Source organism: Ovis aries, chromosome 5, assembly GCF_016772045.2.
Source record: "Ovis aries strain OAR_USU_Benz2616 breed Rambouillet chromosome 5, ARS-UI_Ramb_v3.0, whole genome shotgun sequence".
Lineage (NCBI taxonomy): Eukaryota > Metazoa > Chordata > Mammalia > Artiodactyla > Bovidae > Ovis > Ovis aries.
Window position 1 is genome coordinate 87822528 of NC_056058.1, and position 24748 is coordinate 87847275.

General features: G+C 38.4%; 1 protein-coding gene across 1 annotated transcript in view; it reads left to right on the top strand.

Annotated features, from left to right (window-relative positions):
• ADGRV1 (adhesion G protein-coupled receptor V1) overlaps positions 1-24748 on the top strand; it is a 552816-nt gene that overhangs the window by 61953 nt on the left and 466115 nt on the right. The window contains exons 17-21 of the mRNA XM_027970511.2: positions 689-955; positions 7171-7297; positions 7936-8153; positions 8797-9540; positions 12005-12378. Of these exons, the coding sequence (XP_027826312.2) occupies positions 689-955; positions 7171-7297; positions 7936-8153; positions 8797-9540; positions 12005-12378 (1730 nt within the window). The remainder of the gene's footprint in view (positions 1-688; positions 956-7170; positions 7298-7935; positions 8154-8796; positions 9541-12004; positions 12379-24748) is intronic.

The following is a 24748-nucleotide window of genomic DNA, read 5'->3' on the forward strand; positions in this document are numbered from 1 at the left end:
AGGGAAGTAGTGAAGACAGTTCAGGGTTTGCGTATTGTACTTAATGAATGGTTACTTACTATAATTACTGTTAATTTCATGGACCTATAAACTAACATGTAAATTAGGGTTTCCCCATTTTTCCCGCTTGAATGCTTTCTTTACAACTGTCTTTGCCACTGGAGACATCTTTTAGTTTTATTTGGTATCTTATTCCTCCTCAAATCATTTTTGCAGGCTGTTCAGTATGCAACTGTAGAACTCTTAAACCTCTTGAATTTTATCGATTTATGTTTTAACCTTCAATTAACATGTACTTAATGAATTAGTCCTGTGTTCAGTCTTCTGTTAACCTGTAGAAGATGTGGAAGGTATCTGGGCCTATTAAAAAAAAAAAATTATGGTCCAAGTTTGGAAATGAATTCTATGAAATGGTAAGCGGAGGATTCCAGATAGTATACAGTTTACTGACAAATTGGAAATTGCTGACAATGGGTTTTGTAGGAGTCAAGGCAAGAGGAAGGGCACTGACTCACGGCACTGGTCTCAGAGGAGACCTCATGCAGGCATTGGAATCATAGCTCTCTTTCAGCAAAGACTCAGTGGAGGGCATTTCTTGTGCTGGGCAGGGAGAAACGTGCGATCTGATAATATGTAGATGGAATCAGAAAAGCTCACATGTTCCTTCTTTTCTTTGTGAATATTTTAGAGCCTCGTGTAGTGAGGGTTCGGGAAGGTGAGACTGCTGACTTTAAAGTTCTCAGAAATGGATCTGTTGATGTTCCCTGCACCGTCCAATATGCTACCATGGATGGGAAGGCTACTGCCAGAGAGGGAGACTTTGTTCCCATTGAAAAAGGAGAAATGCTCATTTTTGCAGCTGGAAGTAGACAGCAGAACATATCTGTATTCATTACGGAAGATGATATCCCAGAAACAGATGAGCCCTTTTATATAATCCTCTTTAACTCAACAGGTAAATAAATTATATTTATGGCAGATCTGTTGTTTCAGTTCTTTTACAAGATGGCATTAAGTACTTCACTGTCACCTGTGAATGTTCAAGAACAAAATTGTTTCACTGATTTCTTGAGGGAAGGGGTAAAAGAATACATGTGTTGAAACTATGTGTACCTGGTATACCCTATGTCATTATTTTTAATCTTTTTTTCACAAATAGCACACACAGAAAATTATGTTATTATATGAGGAATTGAAATCTTCTAGCTGAAACTCCCCGAAGTCTTTTTTAGTCACTCAAGGACTTAGGGCGTTAGTATAGACTTTTCCCTCCTACCAGGGCACTGGGCATAGTGGTTGGGAAGCTGTATTCTGCAGGTGTCTGAGCCCAGTTGACTGATAATTCTCTGTAGCTATAGTCACAGTGTGTGACAGTTTGCAAGAGGGAAAGATAGACTTTTCCTTTGTTTCTATACTGTAACTGAAGCAGAATGTTTTGACCCTATCTTTAGTGAATTAGAGGGGCTATAGCTTCTTTTGGTAATTGTTTTATTCTTTTAAGAGTACACAGAGCTATTTTTTCTTTAATCTTTTCTAGTAAGTTGAAGACATGATACTCTTATCATCCCTGATTATGAGTGGTTTTTTTTTCATATATACAAGACATTTTCCTACATAACCACAATATAGCCATTAAAATCAGGAGATTAATACAATCATTGCCTCAGACCCCATGCAGATTTCTCCAGTTTTCCTATCAGTGTCCTTTCGAGCAAAATGATCCTTTCCCAGATCATGCATTGCGTTTAATTGCTGTGTATCTTTAATCTCTTCAGTCTGAAATACTCAAGTCTTTCCTTGACTTACATGACCTTTATAGTATGGAAAATTACAGGGCAGTTATTTTGTCGAATGTCCTTCATTTTGGTTGGTTTGATGTTCCTCATCATTAGATTCAGGTTTTGCATCCTTGGCAGGAATTGCATAGAAGAATTCTGTGTTCCCATTACATCCCTTCTGTTGGCACAGATTTCTATTTTGTTCCTTTACTGCCAGGTCTATTTTGACCACAGTTTAGGTGGTGATTGCCAGGCATCTCTACTGTACTTTTTGTTCCTTTGTTTTTAATACAAATTTTATGGGAAAAGTACTTTAAAACTATATAACTATCCTGTTACTCATCAAACTTTCAATTTTTTCATTGACATTTATTTATCAGTATGGGCTTATGATTTCTATTTAATGCAGTGGGTTGTATTTCACTATGATTATTAACTTTGAAGGTCAAATTATCCCAAGTTTGGCTAGGGGTGATCTGTTAAAATGACTTTCTTGTCTTTTTGACATGTTCCTATTATTCTTTGAGCATTTTCTTACTTCCTGGCACAGCAAGCTGTTTCATACTCATCTGGTACTTTTCCTGTCAAAACCCTGAAATCAGTCATTTGTTTCAAGAAGCCCTGAAGCCATTTGGTTCAAGAAGCCATTTCAGTGTAGAATGCTGTTTAGAAACCAGAACCTCAGTATTAGGTGTGGTAATTGTTTCTTGGGCTAGTCTCCTCCTAGGCCCACTTTCAGAGATAGGGAATGCATGTATATGCATTTATGTACTGGGTGAGCCAACAAGTTTGTTTAGGTTTTTCTGTAAAGTTACGGAAAAACATGAGTGAACTTTTTGACCGTCCCTATATATGTTTGTCATTATTGTGTAGTCGCGAAGTTGTGTTTGACTGTTTGCGACCCCATGGACTGTAGCCTGCCAGACTCCTCTGTCCAAGAGATTTCCCAGGCAAGAATACTGGAGTGGGTTGCCATTTCCTTCTCCAGGGGATCTTCCTGACCCAGGGATCGAACCCACGTTTCCTGCTTTGGCAGTGGATTCTTTACCTCGGAGCCCCCAGGAAAGCCCCTTAATATATACACACACACATTAACATCTGTAGTTCTGGACCCAGCTGTATATATTGAAGGCTATTGTATCTAGTATCACAGGGCTTGTTCTAGTGTTCTATGTTTTCCTATTTATCCCTCTGTTCTCTGGTGGTGAGAAATCCAGCTCCCTTTATTGTTATTATTTTTTTAAATTAATTTTATTATAATTGGAAGCTAATTACTTTACAATATTTGGTGGTTTTGCCATACGTTGACATGAATCAGTCACTGGTGTACATGTGTTCCCCTGTCCTGAACCCCTTTGCCACCTCCCTCTCCATCCCATCCCTCTGAGTTGGCCCAGTACACTGGCTTTGAGTGCCCTGTTTCATGCATCAAACTTGGACTGGTGATCTGTTTCCCATATGGTAATATACATGTTTCAGTGCTATTCTCTCAAATCATCCCATCCTCACCTTCTCCCACAGAGTCCAAAAGACTGTTCTTTATATCTGTGTCTCTTTTGCTGTCTTGCATATAGAGTTGTTACCATCTTTCTCAATTCCATATATATGTGTTAATATACTGTATTGGTGTTTTTCTTTCTGACTTACTTCACGTATGATAGACTCCAGTTTCATCCACTTCATTAGAACTGACTCAAATGCATTTTTAATAGTTCAGTAATATTCCATTGTGTGTAAGTACAACTTTCTTATCCATTCATCTGCTGATGGACATCTAGGTTGCTTCCATGTCCTGGCTATTATAAACAGTGCTGTAATGAACTTTGGGGTACATGTGTCTCTTTCAATTCTGGTTTCCTCAGTGTGTATGCCCAGCAGTGGGATTGCTAGGTCGTATGTCAGTTCTATTTACAGTTTTTTAAGGAATCTCCACACTGTTCTCCATAGTGGCTGTACTAGTTTGCATTCTCTCCAACAGTGTAAGAGGGTTTCCTTTTCTCCACACCCTCTCCAGCATTATTGTTTGTAGACTTTTTGATAGCAGCCATTCTGACCAGCGTGAGATGGTACCTCATTGTGGTTTTGATTTGCATTTCTCTGATCATGAGTGAGGTTGAGCATCTTTTCATGTGTTTGTTAGCCATCTGTATGTCTTCTTTGGAGAAATGTCTGTTTAGTTCTTTGGCCCATTTTTTTGATTGGGTCGTTTGTTTTTCTGGTATTGAGCTACATGAGCTGCTTGTATAGTTTTGAGATTCATTCTTTGTCAGTTGCTTCACTTGGTATTATTTTCTCCCATTCTGAAAGCTGTCTTTTCACCTTGCTTATAGTTTCCTTCATTGTGCCAAAGCTTTTAAGTTTAATTAGGTCCCATTTGTTTATTTTTGCTTTTGTTTCCATTACTCTGGGAGGTGGGTCATAGAGGATCCTGCTGTGATTTATGTCAGAGTGTTCTGCCTATGCTTTCTTCTAGGAATTTTATCATTTCTGGTCTTACATTAGACCTTTAATCCATTTTGATTTTATTTTTGTATATGGTGTTAGAAAGTGTTCTAGTTTCATTTTTTTACAGGTGGTTGACCAGTTTTCCCAGTACCACTTGTTGGAGAGATTGTCTTTTCTTCATTGTATATTTTTGCCTCCTTTGTCAAAGATAGGTGTCCATAGGTGTGTGGATTTATCTCTGGACTTTCTGTTTTGTTCTATTGATCTATATTTCTGTCTTTGTGTGAGTACCATACTGTCTTGATGACTGTAGCTTTGTAGTATAGCCTGAAGTCAGGCAGGTTGATTCCTCCAGTTCCATTCTTCTTTCTCAAGATTGCTTTGGCTATTTGAGTTTTTTTGTGTTTCCATACAAATTGTGAAATTATTTGTTCTAGTTCTGTGAAAACTATCATTGGTAGTTTGATAGGGATTACATTGAATCTATCGATTGCTTTGGGTAGTATACTCATTTTCACTATATTGATACTTGCGATCCATGAACATAGGTCTTTTGTTTCTTTAGGTAAATTTATTCCTAAGTATTTTATTCTTTTCATCGCAATGGTGAATGGGATTGTTTTCTTAATTTCTCTGTCTGTTTTCTCATTGTTAGTGTATAGGAATGCAAGGGGTTTCTGTGTATTAATTTTATATCCTGCAACTTTACTATATTCATTGATTAGCTCTAGTATATTTTCTGATGGAGTCTTTAGGGTTTTCTATGTAAAGGATCATGTCACCTCAAACAGTGAGAGTTTTACTTGTTCTTTTTCAATCTGGACTCCTTTTATTTCTTTTTCTTTTCTGATTGCTGTGGTTAAAACTTCCAAAACTGTGTTGAATAATAGTGGTGAGAGTGGGCACCCTTGTTTTGTTCCTGACTTTAGGGAAAATGCTTTCAATTTTTCACCATTGAGGATAATGTTTGCTGTGGGTTTATCATATATGGCTTTTATTATGTTGAGGCATGTTCCTTCTGTGCCTGCTTTCTGGAGAGTTTTTTTTTTTTATCATAAATGGGTGTTGAATTTTGTCAGGCTTTCTCTGCATCTATTGAGATAATCATATTGTTTTTATGTTTCAGTTTATTAATGTGTATCACACTGATTGCTTGTGAATATTGAAGAATCCTTGCCTCCCTGGGATAAAGCCCACTTGGTCATATTGCATGACCTTTTTAATATGTTGTTGGATTCTGTTTGCTAGAATTTTGTTGAGGATTTTTGCATCTGTGTTCATCAGTGATATTGGCCTGTAGTTATCTTTAGTATGTTTACTTATTTAATCAGTTCACCCTATGTGTAACCACTTTCTATTGCTTTGTTTACCTCCTTGCTAAACAACCCTTACTACACTTGGGTTCTCACTTGCTGCTCCAGGCCAACCCTCTTCCATCACGTGGATGTCCTCCCACTCCACTCAGACTCCAGCATCGAGCACCAAGGTTTTCTCTGTTGGAGGTGTCCTTCTTTCCCTGAGCAAGCTCTCACCTTGGGCTGGGTTCCTGTGGTGCCCTGTCCCTTCCTCTGTGTGCATGTGTACCTCATGCCTCTTACATGCAAAAACTCAGAAAGAAGATGGTGAAAAAATAGAGATTGCTTACTTTTTGTTTGTGCTGTTTGTCATTCTTCCTATTCCTTTGACTCTCTTTGGTGTCTTCCTGTTTCCCTTCATTTCTATTATTTGCTGAACCACCTGTGACATATTGCATCACAAATGTGCATGAAAGCAGAGCCCTACCAAAATTAGGCTTTCTTATTTTTGTTTTAGAGTTTATGATATATTTTAAGTTATTCTATTACTCTGTAACATCAGGATATTTTATATAACTTACTGTCTGTCTTTTTTGTTTCTTCCTTTTTTCATTGGCTAATTATCTAGTATGGTTAAGTACAGCTGTATATTTATATAAATTACTTATAATGGGCTGGTTTGCCGCACATGTCTGTTTCTCTAAGTTTAGTTTTAGGTGTTGTCCTCACCTAATTTTCAAGGTTTTAATTGTATCCGTTCAGTAAACTTTCATGAATATCAGTGACCGAGCCTCTACCCTGCTAGGAGATGAAGCTGATTAAGAAGCATTTGTTCAAGGACTTATAGTGAAATGTGTGTGTATGTGTGTGAGTGTGTGTATGTGTGAGTATAATGTGATAATTGCTATGTTAGATTGACAAAGTGTGAAGTGGTGTAGGAACACAGCAGAGATGCACTTAACTTGGGAATTCAAGGAAAAATTCCCCAAAAGAGTTGTTGCTTGAGCTGGGTCTTGAGGAGTGATGAAAGGTAAGTAAAGACGAAGAAGACTTTGGTTACAGAGGTGACAGCTGCAGTGGAGAGTAAAAGCTATGGACCTCAAGGGACTGGTGAGAAGAGACATAATTTATTGGCTGTTACAGTGTTAACAGGCTGTGGAAAGAATTGGAGTAGAAAGAAGTCATGTTCAACATCATAAAGATTGCTTTGTTCTGTGTACAACCAGATTAGACTCCGCTATGTGAAGGCAGAGATCGAAAGGGAATTACTTAAGCCAGTGATTCTAATTAATGTATCTTATAGGATAATCCTTTCATTCATTGTTTTTTTATGAAATGAATCTACCTCAACATTTTGAAACTTGATAAAGCTATGTTTTAAATATTTAATTAAACTAGTGAAGCGATATTCCTATTATAAAAATGTCATGTATGTTTCTCAATAAAATAATTCTTCTGTAATTAAACATTTCCTCTGAGACAAGTCATAGTAAACTCATTTAGGCATCTCTTTCTCTCATTTATGACCTTCAATGAGGAAATTCCTCCTGGAATTTGAGCCTTATTACAAGCTGTTTCTTAGTTTAAAAATACAGATTTAACAGTAAGTTAAGTACTTTTTTGTTATTTTGACTCCTCCATTTTTAATTTAGGTGATACAGTTGTATACCCATATGCAATAGCTACAGTGATAATTGAAGCTAATGATGACCCAAATGGTATTTTTTCTTTGGAGCCCATAGACAAAGCAGTCGAAGAAGGAAAGACTAATTCATTTTGGTAAGCATGTTTACATAAGGCAAATTGAAATTTGAATGAAGTAAATAAAATCTTTACACATGCAAAAAATTGAAACAGTTAATCTTTCAAAATAAAAAAAGTATGCCTATGAATGGAATAATTGAGTTGGTTGATTAAATTGTAAACTTCTTTATGCTGTTTTCATTTGTTAAAACTCTTGACATTTTAGATGGTAAGTAGAAATTATTCTTTTTACCCTCCTTAACCCCAACTTTTGTTCCTCATCAGAACACAGAGACTTGAATTATCCAAGGTCTTCTGAAACTCTTCTCTCAAGTGATAGGTACCTACCTTCGCCCTGGGCTTTGCTTTTGAAGAACTTTGGTCAATTCTCATCTGTATATTTTTGATTGAATTTATCTTAGAATTTATCTATTAGTTTGGATTTCCAAGACTATGATTTTTAAGCATTCTTCTCTTTATTATTTAAGGTTCTACTTCATTTGTCCTTTTCCATGAGATTCTTCCGGTTGCTCAGTAAGACCTAGCTGGCTGGTTTATATTAAAGATGATAGACAAAGTGTATTTCTGAAATAACACAGAAAATTCTCACTAGAGTTGGATTTGCCACTTCCACATTTTTCATAAGAAATAATTTTCTTTACTTTGTTTTATAGGATTTTGAGGCACCGGGGACACTTTGGCAATGTTTCTGTGGCTTGGCAGCTCTTTCACAATGATTCTGCTTTGCAACCTGGACAAGAGTTCTATGAAACTTCAGGGACTATTAACTTTATGGATGGAGAAGGAGCCAAACCAATAATTCTCCATGCTTTTCCAGACAAAATTCCTGAATTCAACGAGTTTTATATTTTAAAGCTTGTAAACATTTCAGGTGCAGTGTTTTCCCATCTATTTTATTTTACCACTAGAGTTTAATATTTTATGCTGAAATAACTAGAGCTAGATAGAAAATGCATCTAATGAAGTTTTATGGATGGAAACTTATTTCCATACTCAAACTTGTAAATAAATTTTTTCCCCCACACCAAATAGAATATCTCAAGTGAAACAGTAATAGACAATAGGAAGTACAGATTCATGATAGCTTAAAAAGCTTGGCCTTTGTACTGTAATTTAAATAATAGTCAGTGTCCCCATCAATTTTAGTTTTAAGCATGAGAATTAAGACTTTCTAGTTAATATCCTGGATAAGGAAATGGCAACCCACTCTAGTATCCTTGCCTGGAAAATCTCATGGACAGAGGAGCCTAGTAGGCTGCAGTTCATGGGGTCGCAAAGAGTCGGACACGACTGAGTAACTAACACTAGTTAATATCCTCTTCAGACTCAGCTGGTTGTTAATGAAATTACAATGAATACCCTTGAAAATGAGGTGAAAGCTATATGGTGACACTATGTTCATTGATCAACAAGTAAAGTACTTAATGAGAAGTTTGGTAAACAAATTCCTGTTGCCTTCACTTTATACTGGAAAGTATTTTCAATTCTGAGTTTTCATTCTGATTTCATTACAGGTGGGTCCCCAGGTCCTGGGGGCCAACTGGCAGCAACCAACCTCCAGGTGACAGTAATGATTCCATTCAATGATGATCCCTTTGGAGTTTTCATCTTGGATCCAGAGTGCCTAGAGAGAGAAGTGGCAGAAGATGTCCTCTCGGAAGACGCTATGTCTTATATCACCAACTTTACCGTTCTGAGACAGCAGGGTGCCTTTGGTGATGTACGAGTAGGCTGGGAAGTATTGTCTAGTGAGTTCACTGCTGGTTTGCCTCCAGTGATAGATTTTTTGCTGGTTGGAACTTTTCCCAGCACCGTGCATTCACAGCCACACATGAGGCGTCACCATAGTGGAACAGATGCATTGTACTTCAGTGGACTAGAGGGTGCATTTGGAACTGTTAATCCAAAATACCATCCCTCGAGGAACAACTCAATTGCCAACTTTACATTTTCAGCTTGGGTAATGCCCAATGCCAATACGAATGGATTTGTTATAGCAAAGGATGATGGTAATGGAGGCATCTACTATGGCGTAAAAATTCACACAAATGAATCCCACGTGACACTTTCCCTCCATTACAAAACTCTGGGTTCCAATGCTACGTATGTTGCCAAGACCACTGTCATGAAATATTTGGAAGAAGATGTTTGGCTGCATCTTCTAATTGTCCTGGATGATGGTATAATTGAATTCTACCTTGATGGAAATGCAATGCCCAGAGGAATCAAGAGTCTGAAAGGAGAAGCCATTACTGATGGTGAGTGTCATCTCCACAATTAGGACCCTGAATTTTGAGTTTTGAAAAATTTTGGCTTCTTAAAAGCCTTGCAGATATTTCTGGGGAGAGGGGAGGAGAGGGTGAGATGTATGGAGAGAGTAACATGGAAACTTATGTTACCATATGTAAAATAGTTAGCCAATGGGAATTTGCTGTATGTCTCAGGGAACTCAAATAGGGGCTCTGTATCAACCTAGAGGGGTGGGGTGGGGAGGGAGAGGGGAGGGAGGTTCAAAAGGGAGGGGATATATGTATACCTGTGACTGATTCATGTTGGTGTTTGACAGAAAACAACAAAATTCTGTAAAGCAATTTTCCTTCAATCAAAAAAAAAAAAAAGTCCTAGCTAGTATTTAAAAATCTGCTTGGTGTTTTGGTTTATAATTTCTTTAAATAAAACTATGTGTCTACCAAGACCATAAGTTTTGTGCTGGGTACTGTAGAAATGAATTGGGCAGAGACTCTGCCTTTGAAGGTAGCTGAAATGGGCTCTGGGAGAAAGGTATGCAAACAGATCATTTCAACACATGGTAGGAAGAAAGAAAAAAAATTACCAAGTAGAAACATTTATTCCTCTTGTGGTCATAGGAGAATTGGGCATGATATTCCAGATAGAGAAAAGAACAAAGGTGTGGAATGTTGAATAATGAATCTGGGGAAACTGCTACCAGCTCAGTATTTCTGGAGGTAGAGTATAGTGGAGATAAGATTAAAGAGGAGTCAAAAGAAAATTATATTAAGCAATCAATCTAGCAATTACAGAGGTTTCAAGTAACAGGAGTTCAAGTTGTAAATTCTATGGTGTGCTTCATAGAGAGGATCTTTGTTGTCTTTAAGCTGGACCTCAGTGTTCTGTTTCCTTGAGAAGCGCACAGGTGTACATGTTTCTTCCCAAATATCACTTATCTCTGTTACAATCACAATTCTCTCCCAGCCTCTCTGTCCTGTGATTTGGTTCTGCTTTTTTTTTTTTTAAGTGGGAAAATAGAACAGAGCTTGTATGATATCTTAACAGATTATCTTTCCTTCTGAAACCTCCTGCATTAGCTATCTGGTTGTATTTTTTCTTTCCTAGTAGAAACGAAGATGGGCAAAAGAAAACATATACACGCTGCTGATTTCAACCTCAAGAACTATGCTTACAGCACTCTGTGGCATTAAATTATTATCATTTGATTGTGAATATATACATATGTTTGTTAACATTGATTTTTTTGGGTGATTGCATGGTGGTAGAATGAGAATGGGAAAGACTGGGGAAAGTAAGACCTGGTCTTTCTTTTCTCTGTGTAGCTTGCTGCAAGGAACTTACATTGTTTATGTAATTTGTAACTTAAAGTGGAGAAAGTGTATATATATATTTAGGTTATGAATGAAATGCAGGGTATTATATGTTTATTATAAAATATATAAAAGTACACATAAGTGTACAGATACATGAATTTTTAAATGAATCAGTTTCAGCACTCCATATAACAAGTCCCCACATCAAGATATTTTTTTCCGCAAACCCTCTCTTTTTCTCTTTGCTAGTCATTGACTCACCACCATGCCTAGCTACTATTGCCATTTCTAAGAGCCTAACATTAGTTCTTAATGTTTTTAAAATTTAGGTAAATAGGATTGAGCAGTGTGTACACTTGAGTGTCTGAGGTTTGTTCAATGGTGTGTGTGAAGTTCATCTATATTTTTGTCTATCGTAGACATTTCACTGTTTCAGTCAGTCCAGAACCACTGGAGAAGGCATGGAGGGAATCCCAAATCACCGCCAAACTCTCATCTTCTATAAATATTTTAGTTATTGGAGGGAATAAGTAAAGAAAGAAGAATTGTTGAATTCCTGAAAGGGTTTATTATTGCTACATAGCAATGTAATTAAGCTGCATGTTGTTATTATCATGAAAAAGTCCCTGGGCTCATATAATTGTTGTTCCTAGAAAGGGATATTTCTTTTTCTACATTTATTGCATTGATTGTTTGGGTAAAAAGTTATGTTTGGTCCATAAGAATTTCTTTTGCTGAATTCTCACAACTTTAACTCAAGGTAACTTTCTAACAGACCAAGAATTGAAGTTCTCAAAGAACAGTAATACTAAAGTTTTAAAATTGTGAGTTGAATCATTCCATTCTTAGATGTGCAAGGAAATTTTTAAATTTCCTGGAAGAAATGTCTGTCTGAATATATACACATACATTTGTATATACACATACATACACATGTACAACATATCCTTTGGTACAAAATGTCTTAAATCCCAGTGATTCTTGGTTCATTTTTCATTATAATATTGACAGAAAATAGCCTTTGTGTTCTAGTTATGCAAAAGTTTTGCTTACCTAATAAGACCTTTTAATAAAGTCATTTCACTTTCTGAAGCACACTTGTCATTTAGGATAGTGCAGTTGTGGTTATTGTAGCATTTAAACCCATTTCTAATTTCAGGTCCAGGAACGTTGAGAATTGGGGCAGGAGTGAATGGCAACGACAGATTTACAGGTCTGATGCAGGATGTGAGGTCCTATGAGCGGAAATTGACCCTTGAAGAAATTTATGAACTTCACGCCATGCCAGCCAAGAGTGATTTGCATCCTGTTTCTGGATATCTGGAATTCAGACAGGGAGAAACTAACAAATCATTCATTATTTCTGCAAGAGATGACAATGAAGAGGAAGGAGAAGAATTATTCATTCTTAAGCTAGTTTCTGTATATGGAGGAGCTCGCCTTTCCGAAGAGAATACTACAGCAAGATTGGTAATACAAAAAAGTGACAATGCCAATGGCTTGTTTGGTTTCACAGGATCCTGTATACCAGAGGTAAGTAGTGAGCTTGGTGAATTTCAGAGTGAAAAAGCTTGTCACATGTGGATTTGTTTGGGAGTGGACTCTCTTTCATTTGGTAAGATGGCTTGAGTGTTGACACTAGACCTGAAAGTATGCTATAGACAGTGGTGAAAATGTAAATTATAAGGTCTTTGCTCTTGTAAGTTCTCAGTTTGAATCAGAAGCCTAATGAGGAGAGAGAAGTAATAATGTAGCAAAGGCAGCTTTAGCAATTACCCTTAGGGTTAATGCCTTTCACAGAATGCATAATTGTACTCCACATGGAATTTACTTTCTGGTTACCAGGTAAGTAAGTGAAATAATATATATTGAAAGCATCTGTGAATAATTGAAATTTTATTAAAATATATTTTTTTGTGTGTGTTTTTCCCCCCACATGTGAAATATTCTTCAGTAGTTACAACGTTCTTCCATGCTGGGTGGAAATGCCTTTCTTATCACCCTCTTGGCCAGCTTAATTCATTAGGCAGTTTTACCATCCTTATCAGCCTTTTCGAAGCATTCAGAGATTTGTAATCATCTTGGTTTCCTGCTCAGTAACATGAGATCGCGTGAAACTGCTTCACAGGTGTTGTGTGTGACAGCAACAGCTCAGTGTCTGTGAAAGGATGCCAGGGAACTAGAGAGGCGTTCCCTTTGCAAGTTGATTCTTGCAGGTTTACAGGGGTATATACGTACATTGAAGCAATTAAGAAAAATGTGAAGGGTAGAACTTGAAAAAATATCTAGGTCACAGGCCTCGTTTGTAGCTCAGATCGGCGTTCCTGGCTCTCTGGAGTGTTTTATTGCCCCTCCTACTCTGGTTTGGTGACAGTCGTAAAAGATCTTCAGTAATTGCTCTATTTTACACCAGCAATAGAATATCCTAGACAGAGAGGACAAATGTCCTCCTTTGATTTAAAAGAGAAATATATTTTATCTTTAATGATAGTACCTTTAGATGCTTAGTCATCAAAGAACTTTACATGTTAAATTTTTTGTTCAACTTTCTGACGATTCCTAAGGTACTGCAACAAATATTACTCTCTCCATTTAGTAGGGTTAGAAATGGCTGCTTAGAGACCTTAGAAAATAACTAACCATAGTTGAATGAAATGAGATAGGATCAAATAATGGATTCAAAGCCTGGCAGTTACTAGCATTTTAATAAATATGAATTTTTCTCCTCCTTTTTTTGCTCCTAAGAGGCGATGGGAAGAACTGGAATTTGAATTTAACATCTTGTGAATTCTAACCTGCTGTTTTTCCCCCTTGTATCTTCAATATCATCTTTATTTTTAAAAAGACAAAGGGGCTTCCGTCAGGTTGTGAGAACCATTCTGGCACCATGTAAGATCAGTTTACCTTCATATCTCTTCAGGACCTGGCACCTGCCTCTGACTTCTCGTGTTAATTCTCCCCTTTGATCAACATGTTTCGGTCAGACTTGCCTTCTTTCAGTTCCAGTCTCAGGGCCTCAGCACTTTCTAGCCTCTCTATCTGGAACATTCTAATTCCAGATCTGCAGAATTAATCATTCGAGTCTCAGCTCTAAAGACATCTTCTCAGTGAAGACTTTTTGATTTAAAGTAATCCTCCCACTTCTCCCCGCTGGTCAGTCTCCATTCCTTCACCTAGTCTTACTTGTTTCATAGCACTGATCACACTTTTCAATTCCTTGTGTTATTTATAAGCCTACTTAGATACTGGTTTCCCTTTCTCCCACAAAGGGGAAAGAGCTCTGAGTGTAACAGGGTTCATTACTGTATCTCTGAGACCCAGGTTTGATCCCTGGGTCAGGAAGATCCCCTGGAGAAGGAAATGGCAACCCCCTACAGTATTCTTGCCTGGAAAATCCCATGGACAGAGGAGCCTGGTAGGCTACAGTCCATGGGGTTGCAAAGAGTTGGACATGACTGAGCGACTTCACTTCTTCTAGCTTTCTGGGCCATTAAACTCAATACTAAGTTTTCAGAGTTGGCTTGTCTCACAATTTCCCTTGATTGATTGTGTTGGTGTTGGTTTAGTTCCATCTAGATATATACCTTTGTTACAAGATATTTCAGAATTTGAATGGGGTCAGTCAATCTCTGATTGCAGAATAGAACTTCCTTACATGAGCCACAGCATCTGTAGTTGTAAAATCTCTGGAAAGAAAAGGAAAACATGACTGATTATCCTGTAAGTCCACATGAGAGAAAAATAGCATATACATCTGTATTGGGAAAAAGTTTAGATGGTTAATACAGCAAAAGTGTTGTGTCTTAGATAGTAGATACTGCAATTTGATTGTCAAGAAGATTATAGAATTTTCATGCCTGAAAGTGTTAAGAAGTATAAAACTCTTACTTTCATCAGGGAGGGATTTAAAAAAAGGGTGATGTGAAATATTTTTGTTGTGATGACCGTCGTCAGTATTTATTGATTGCTTACTGAAATTGTTCTCAGAGTGTAGTCTAAGTCCAAGGATCGTTATGGGTTCCTGACTTCTTTTAGGAGTTCCCCAAAGATCAAATCTAATTTTATAAATCACTACGATGTCTTTTTCATTTTATTGACAATTGACATTTGCACTGCAAAAGCAGTGGTTGCCAAAACTGCTAGTTGCTAGTGCCTTTGTATGAGTCAAGGCAGCAGAACCTGACTGTATTAGTTGTCATTATTGTTTATTACCACACACCTGTAGTTTAAGAGGTGAAAATCTCACTTGAGTATATTTGATGAAGGAGTACAAAACATTCATTTGATAAAATTTCAACCCTTAAAAACCCACATTTTTAACACTGCGTATCATAGTAGTGGTAAAGAACCCGCCAGTGAGGGCTGGAGACATAAGAGATGCAGGTTTGATCCCTGGGTTGGGAAGATCCCCTGGAGGAGGGCACAGCAACCCACTCCATAATTCATGCCTGGAGAATCCCTTAACATCTCCATGTTCTTGCCTGGACAGAGGAGCCTCATGGGCTGCTGTCCATAGGGTCTCAAAGAGTCGGGCATGACTGAAGTGACTTAGCACATGCATGAATCATAAAATGAGAAGCACAGATAAAACACTTCTCTGCATTAACAAAACATGGTAATTGTGGAAGGTGTGCAGATAGAGTTGTGAGCTGAACTAGCTGCCCTTTTTGTGGAACACCATTTTTACTTGAAAAAATGACCAACAAAGTTTGGTTATTCAGATTTGGGCACCTGGCAGACATTTATGGAGACAAATGAAGTGAGCCAGTGAGTACCAGGAAAACAACTGATAGTATTTATTACCAGTGATAAAAACTTGAGCTTTCAAACAAAAATTAAGAGTTGTTGAAACATCATACAAACTAAAGTGAGCTTGACTGTTTTCCAATACTTAAAGACTTTTCAGTTAAGATTCAAAGTGATATTAGCTTATTTTGATAGTGATTAGCTTTTTATTGATAGTGATTTGCTTATTTTGTGTAGTGAAATGCATCAGCATTTGGAAGATCTGTGTAACTAGGTGAACCAATATTTTCCAGATAATGCGTATTGCTACAAATATGATAACAGAGTTTAAATTTTATGGTTACTTGCTTCACTTTCAAAAGGAAGAACCACTGTCATTTCTGTAGATTCTTCTCCACTGTGTTGTTGCAGTGACATTGAAAAGTTAACTTTTTCTTATCCCTTCAAAAATGCTGAAGTCAATAGAGATCCTTAAAGACTTCTCTCTGAGTTACGTTATGCTTTTAAATTTTTCATAGATTCATATGACATAGAGTAATATTAAGGTTAAAATGAAAGCATAATCAGATCTGAAACAGGTAATGAAAGTATGTAGAATATGACACAGAGAAGGCAATGGCACCCCACTCCAGTACTCTTGCCTGGAAAATCCCATGGGTGGAGGAGCCTGGTTGGCTGCAGTTCATGGGGTCGCTAAGAGTTGGACACGACTGAGCGACTTCACTTTCACTTTTCACTTTCATGCATTGGAGAAGGAAATGGCAACCCACTCCAGTGTTCTTGCCTGGAGAATCCCAGGGACGGGGGAGCCTGGTGGGCTGCCGTCTATGGGGTCGCACAGAGTCAGACACGACTGAAGTGACTTAGCAGCAGCAGCAGCAGCAGAATATGACATAATCTGCTAGTTGGCATCTTGAAAGAGATGACATTACTCTGTGATATGTTTCCTCCTACCCAGGTACAGTGTGTTCTGGCAAATAGCAGATATGTAATAAGTTTAATTGAAAGAATGAACAAACTTATACATAGTTTAGCGCCCTGGTGGGGTATGCCAAGTAGTTCTTTTTATTCCAAGAGGGCCCTCTACTGAACAGGTGACTGATTTTTGTTGGACCTGTTGCCTAGTAACCATGTTCTCATGTTGCCTTCCTGTATTCTGCTGTTCTTTGTACTTTCAATGTTATTTTCTCTCCACCTTATTTTCTCACTATTTTTGAATGTCCTGAAAGCTTATATGCCCCATAATGATAAAGTTTCCTTTCTTAATGATTCGTAGAAATTGCAGGTCTTACTGGTTTACTTTTACAGCCAATATTTGGATTATGTTTTATATTTTTGGTTTGTTTTTAAGCATTTATTTTTTAAAGACTTATTTATTGGTTTATTTTTGGCTGCACTGGGTTGTCGGGGCTTTGCTCTGGCTTTCTCCAGTTGTAGAGAGCAGGGGCTACTCTTTGTTGCAGAGCACACAATCTAGGCACATGTGAGGGCTTAGTAGTTGTGGCACATGGGCTTAGCTGCCCTGTGGCATGTAGGATCCTCCCCGATCAGGGATCAAACCTATGTCTCCTGCATTGGCAGGCAGATTCTTAACTGCTAGACCACCAGGGAAGGCCCTGGATTATGTTTTATATATTTAAACTCGTGGCTTAAGAATAAATTTAGAGATATTTTGAGAGGATCTTTGTAGAAAGAGAATATTATTTGACTTGGACTGTGTTTGCTTTTGCATGCCTGCCATCTGTTATGTGAATAGATTCCTTTAGATAAAAGTGATGCTGATATAATCTGATATCACACATCATCACCCAAGCATGAAACAAACTAAAAAATTAATTGAATGTGTAATTGTTTAGCTTTAATCTTCTGTTTCAGTAGAGAAAGCCAAGCCATGGCTTATAGTGTATTATTTTTTTTAGAAAATGTATTTCTAAAACTCTTCTCACTGTTAACCTTTATAATTACTTTTCTGATGATCTGAAGATATGACAAATTCCTGACTCAGTAGAGGAAACAGTAGTGGCTGCTGTTGCTTCTTGTGAAAAAATGACTGATGGTGGTTCTGATGTTTATTACTGGGTGTTATGCCCTTTTATTGGGCTTCCCTGGTGGCTCAGAGGTTAAAGCGTCTGCCTGGAATGCGGGAGACCCGGGTTTGATCCCTGGGTTGGGAAGATCCCCAGGAGAAGGAAATGGCAACCCACTCCAGTACTCTTGCCTGGAGAATCCCATGGAGGGAGGAGCCTGGTAGGCTACAGTCCATGGGGTCGCAAAGAGTCGGACACGACTTGACTTGACTTGACTTGACTTTACCTTTATGCCCTTTTATATACTATCCTGAACATTTGCTTGTTTTATGATTCTAAAGTCAATTAGATGAATATTTTAATAGTAGAAAAAATCTTCTAATTACTTATTCTCTCTGTCTTAATCCTCTTCTGGTATTACTGATTTCATCATCTCATCTGCTACTTCCCAGAGTGCTGTGCGTGGATGGTCTTGGATGGAAATATCTAATGCATTTTTCTCGACACCCTTCCTGAATCAAGACCCCATTTCTGAGTCAGAATCTCTGGCATGGGATGGGAGGGGAGGTTAAAAAGCTGAATTTAAAAAATCTTTTAAAGTGGGAGATACACATACAAAAAATAGGATATGGCACCCCAGTTACCTCTCACCTAGTTTTAATGTTTATCAGCCTTTTGTCAGTCTTGTTTTTTTCTTTGCTGGCTGAATTAATTTTAAAAGCAAATGTCAGGCATTATGTCATTTCTCTGTAAATTTATAAGTTACTAAGATGGATTTTTCCAAACATCCTATGTGATTTTTTTTATGGGTGCTTGACACTTCAAACTTCTTCCCTAATTAAAACTTTAAAATTTGCTTTATTGTATAAATTATTAAGTTATTAAATTTTCTATGAAATTTTGATATATAGCATTTATCTTTACACATTGTATTGAATATGGATAGTCTTTTTTGTCTTTCTTTTTAAAACTGAAAATAGTATGTGATAGATTTTAACGAAATAGACAACTTTCCCTCATGTGATTCTTGCAGACAAAAAGCTTAGTCCTATATCCTGCCTGGCTATTTGTCATTGATTTGGTAAAAAGCTATAAGGAAACATCATACTCCCCAGTGTATCTTTGGATCTATTTAATCTATATCTTGGACTTCGCTGGTGGGTCAAGTGGTAAAGGATCTGTCTGCAGTGTGAGAGACCTGGGTTTGATCCCTGGGTTGGGAAGATCCCCTGGAGGAGGGCATGGCAACCCACTCCAGTATTCTTGTCTGGAGAATCCCCATGGACAGAGGAACCTGCTGGGGTACAATCCATGGGGTTGCAATGTAAGGGGAAGAAATGTAAGGGTTTTTTTTTCTTAGCATTTAACTATATTACTGGGGACCATGTAAAGCACTTGTTTAGCTTCCACCAAAACCCATGAGACTTTGTGATCTTCATTCTAAGAAGCGATCTCTGAGACTGAGAACGCTTGGTAAATGACAGAGTGAAACAGTCCACCAGGACTGAGTGACCGCAAAGTTGCGCTCTTTCCAGCACACGCGTGTTTGTGTACCATTTGGCTGTGATGAACATGCTGATGTTAGTGTCTAAATTAGGTACTATGTTAAACACCTGTGTCTGTCTGTTGTTTCTTCCCTCCAGCCTCTGAGGCTTGGAGAGCCCCACGTTCAGAATAGTTAGTCCTCACATAACATGATTGATGGGTTCCTAAAAATCACCACACTATGGCAAATCACATAATGAAAAACACAGAACCTAGGGGAAAGATGGGTTAGGAGAACAGGACCCCCCAGATTGGTCAGTAGTAGAGAAATTGAAATGTAGGGACCTAGTAAAGAATAGGTTTACATAATGTTTTTAAGTCTTAAATATGCTTATCAAGTATGGAATGTATACCTTAAAAAAATGTTAAGTTTGTTTGTAAAAGTTGGGAAAGTGCAGTTAAGTGATGGAAGGAGTGTTATTTGAAATCAGAGGGAAAGTTGTCACATTAGATGCAGATAAGTGGCTGATAATACACATGCTGAACCGAGGTAGCAGGTAGGTGTGCACGCCCCTGTAGCTTGTTTCAGCTGGTGCAGTTTTCCGTGTTTGCCATCTTTCTAACGGATGAAGTTTTACATAAAGAACTGTGAAATCCATGTTATGTTTAGAATGCTTCCCGATATGTCAGTTGTATTGGGATACTCATTTCAAAACCAGGATTACTTCAGAGCTGGTTGTACTTCGTCCTTTTCTATCTAGGTTTACTTCTATATTGTTTCTTCCAGTCTTTGCGTACCATTTATGTCATGACATTAAAATATACTATTTGCATATGGCCTTGAAATACCAGTTTTTAAACTGAACTGTAGTTGATTTATAATACTGTGTTAGTTTCAGACGTACGGGAAAGAGATTCAGTTACAATGAATCAGATTCTTTTCCACTATGGGTTATTACAAGATACTGAATATAGTTTCCTGTTCAGTTCAGTTGCTCAGTCGTGTCCAACTGTTTGTGACCTCAAGAACCACAGCATGCCAGGCCTCCCTGTCCATCAGGAACTCCCAGAGTTTACCTAAACTCATGTCCATTGAGTCGGTGATATGATCCAACCATCTCATCCTCTGTCATCTGCTGGGGTCCAGCCCGGGTGGATCCAGGGTAATTGGAAGCGGGGATGGCGTGGCGAGAGAGAGATATATAGATTTAGACAGAGATAAGGAAAGGATTTGCAGTTAAGAGAATAGAGGAGAGAAAGAGGCTGTATTCCTTGGTTTACATAGAAAACCAATAAACCCCCCAGACAAAGAGTTTGCCCTGTTCACAGAGGCCACAGGTACCCTCCGGGTCTCCTGAGGGAGTGAAGACGCAGAATGTCTTCCCGTTTAGGTCTTAGAAACCCTGGGCAGATAAGTGAACGCAAGGGATCAGCCTGAAAAAGAGAGGGAGGGAGAGGGGGGAGAGAGAGAGAGAGAAAATGATTGACATGGGGTGACCGAGCTTCTTCGAGTGAGGCCCAATAGCTTTATTTTCAAAAAGGAATTTTATACCTTTCCCACAAATGATGTGTACATTATCTTCTGGCCTTGGAGGCCTGTGAAACATTTTAAGACCCTCTTTTGATAAAGGCTGCTCAACCAGAAAACTTATTTTCCCTTCAAGTGTTTTTTTTTTTTTTTCCTTTATATTTCTAATCTATGTCAGCCTGAGAAAGTATCAAACAAAGTTGCATTTCTCTCACGGAGCGAAGGTGCAGTAAGTTAGGGAGCGAAGGTGCAGTAAGTTACAATGAAGAAAGAAGCAATTAGCTCAAAAGTCTGATGTGGTTAGTTTCAAGGCTACTATTTTGTTTTCTTACATTCCAACTATGTTAACTAATGCATTCCCAGGTGCACAGTGGATAAGAGATATGGGAACTTAGCAACAAGCATTGGCCCAATAATGAAATCTTACACCAGCACCACTCTAATAACTTAACTCTTTGAAAGGCTCTATGTTTTAGGCTTCCCGTGCCTCTCACAGTTGGGAGGCTGTGAACAATCATATGCATATCTGTAAAAGTCCAAGTAAGCCTGGCAGGCAAGTTAGAGAGCCATCAGAGGGGTTAATATTGTTGCGGTGGTGGAACTGAAGTCTAGTCCTGAGCTATCTGGGGTTGATTGGCATGGCTTGTTGTCTCTGTTTAGCAGGACATTGCCAGCAAAAATGTCCCATTTGGCCACAAGAGAAACATTTTTTATTTGTAGAATCTTTTTTATTACGATTGTTTTTCTTTTTTCTTTTTTTTTTTTTGCTTGGGTGAGGCCCCCTGGGGGGGTTTCTGCAAGGAGCAGGCTCTGTTTATTGCGTATGCTTCTGCTTTAAAAGCTCCTTTGTTTTTTAAAAAAATCTCTTTATCTTTTTCAACCTTAGGCAATGTTCTGGGAGGCTCTGGAGGCAAAGTGGGGAATTCCTGGAAGGCGCAAGTGGAGGTGGGGTAGTCGCCTTAAATCAAAAAGTGTTGGATAAATTTTTAAAGGTTTGCGTAGAGGGGGAGGGGGCTCGCGAGGGCACCCGGCCACAGTGTCCTGTAAGCTCTCTCCTTCCTTGGGAGGTAGAACACAGTCGTCCCCTTCTCCTGCCTTCAATCTTTCCCAGCATCAGGGTCTTTGCCAGTGAGTCAGCTCTTCGCATGACATGGCCAAAGTATTGGCGTTTCAGCTTCAACATCAGTCCTTCCAATGAACACCCAGGACTGACCTCCTTTAGGATGGACTGGTTGGATCTCCTTGCAGTCCAAGGGACTCTCAAGAGTCTTCTTCAACACCACAGTTCAAAACCATCAATTCTTCTGTGCTCAGCTTTCTTTATAGTCCAACTCTCATATCCATATGTGACTACTGGAAAAACCATAGCCTTGACTAGATGGACCTTTGTTGACAAAGTAATGTCTCTCTGCTTTTTAATATGCTGTCTAGGTTGGTCATAACTTTCCTTCAAAATAGTAAGCATCTTTTAATTTCATGGCTGCAATCACCATCTGCAGTGATATTGGAGCCCAAAAAAACAAAGTCTGACACTGTTTCCACTGTTTCCCCATCTATTTGCCATGAAGTGATGGGATCAGATGCCATGATCTTAGTTTTCTGAATGTTGAGCTTTAAGCCAACTTTTTCACTCTCCTCTTTCACTTTCATCAAGAGGCTCTTTAGTTCTTCACTTTCTGCCATAAGGGTGGTGTCATCTGCATATCTGAGGTTATTGATATTTCTCCTGGCAATCTTGATTCCAGCTTGTGCTTCCTCCAGCCCAGCGTTTCTCATGATGTACTCTGCATAGAAGTTAAATAATCAGGGTGACAATATACAGCCTTGGCGTACTCCTTTTCCTATTTGGAACCAGTCTGTTGTTCTATGTCCAGTTCTAACTGTTGCTTCCTGACCTGCATACAGGTTTCTCAAGAAGCAGATCAGGTGGTCTGGTATTCCCATCTCTTTCAGAATTTTCCACAGTTTATTGTGATCCACACAGTCAAAGGTTTTGGCATAGTCAATAAAGCAGAAATAGATGTTTTTCTTGAACTCTCTTGCTTATTTGATGATCCAGCAGATGTTCACAATTTGATCTCTGGTTCCTCTGCCTTTTCTGAAACCAGCTTGAACATCAGGAAGTTCACGGTTCACGTATTGCTGAAGCCTGGCTTGAAGAATTTTGAGCATTACTTTACTAGCATTTGAGATGAGTGCAATTGTGCGGTAGTTTGAGCATTCTTTGACATTGCCTTTCTTTGGGATTGGAATGAAAACTGACCTTTTCTAGTCCTGTGGCCACTGCTGAGTTTTCCAAATTTGCTGGCATATTGAGTGCAGCACTTTCACAGCGTCATCTTTCAGGATTTGAAACAGCTCAACTGGAATTCCATCACCTTCACTAGCTTTGTTCATAGAGATGCTTCCTAAGCCCCACTTGACTTCACATTCTAGGATGTCTGGCTCTACGTGAGTGATCACACCATCGTGATCATCTGGGTTGTGAAGATCTTTTTTGTACAGTTCTTCTGTGTATTCTTGCCACCTCTTCTTAATGTCTTCTGCTTCTGTTAGGTCCATACCCTTTCTGTCCTTTATTGAGCCCATCTTTGCATGAAGTAGTTCCCTGCGCTATACAGTAAATCCTTGTTGTTTATTTTATATATGATGGTGTGTATCTGTTTTGCCATACTCCTAATTTATTCTTACGCCCTTTCCCTTTGGGTAAACATAAGCATTCTGTGTCTGTGAGTCTGTTTCTGGCTTGTTTTTCTTGCCAGCTCCACACAGCTTGTGGAATCTTAGTTCCTTGGCCAGGGATTGAATTTGGGTCCATGGCAGTACAAGCCTGATTCTTAACCACTGGACCACCAGGGAGTTCCCTGTTTCTGTTTTGTGAATAGTTTATTTGTTTTACTTTTTAGATTCCACATATAAGTGATGACAGATAATATTTCTCTTTCTCTGACTTGCTTCATTTAGTATGATAATCTCTAGGTCTATCCATGTTGCTGCAAATTGCAGTGTTTCATTCTTTTTTACGGCTAATATTCCATTGTCTGTGTATGTACAACATCACCTGAAGCAGTGGGCCTAGTGTAACAATGGAATGTCCTGTTGAAAACTCAGCCAAAGTACCAGCTCAGGGACAACATCTTGAAGGGTTGGGTGCTGTCCTTCAGGATCTGTATGTGTACCCAGTGGCTGATAACTATTTTGGGTCTCCAGAGATTAGACCACATGAGCATAGGAAGCAAGAGGTAGGACTGAATCTCCATCACCTCCTGCTCCTGTGTTTTAGGCTCCAGTGGATTAGAAGTTCTGGTTGGACCTGGAGACAGAATATGTCCATCAGGAAACAGACTAAAGGCTGTTTCTGAACAACCATATGGTCACTTTGGACTCCTGCTAGTGGATGAACAGGCAAATAAAGGAGTTAAACAATACTGCCCCCTGGGATGCTTGATCTTGTCTACCATGAGGCAGTAGGGGTGTTGATGCTCAGTGAAACTCAGTGGGTTTACTGGAACAACATCTGGTGTTTCCATGCTCCTTAATAACTGACTCTTCCCTATTAGCAGACAAATTTCAAGTCTGTTTTCTTCAGCTCTGATGTTAGCACCAAAATAGCTGTATTTAATGTTGATCAGAGGTTCTTAAGATTGATATGAAAAATTTAAAAATGACATTATATATTAAGATTAATAGTTTGAGCTCTGTTTATTCGGTTTTAGTTTTTTTTTTATGAGTTATATATTTGGTACTATAAAAATAGAATTGGGAGAACAAGAATATAAAGACCTAAGATATTCCAATTTCCTACTCCATGTAATTGCTAAACATTATCTTAAGGTATAGATAAAAATGCTTTCCACATGAAAAAATGCACACATGTATATGTAAACACACATATATGTATTTATGTCAGAAATAGCAAAAATATATTAATCATGGTATCAGTGCCTTCCTGTACCTGTTGTCTCCCCACCAGGAATTTGTCAAGGTTCTCTCCACTGGATACTTTGTATCACCTCCAAATTATTTCACCAAATACTCTTTATTACTTTTTATGTTTATGCCTAAAAAGTTCTCCCTGATGCCGTGTTCCCCTGTCTACCCTTAACTTCAGTGCTGA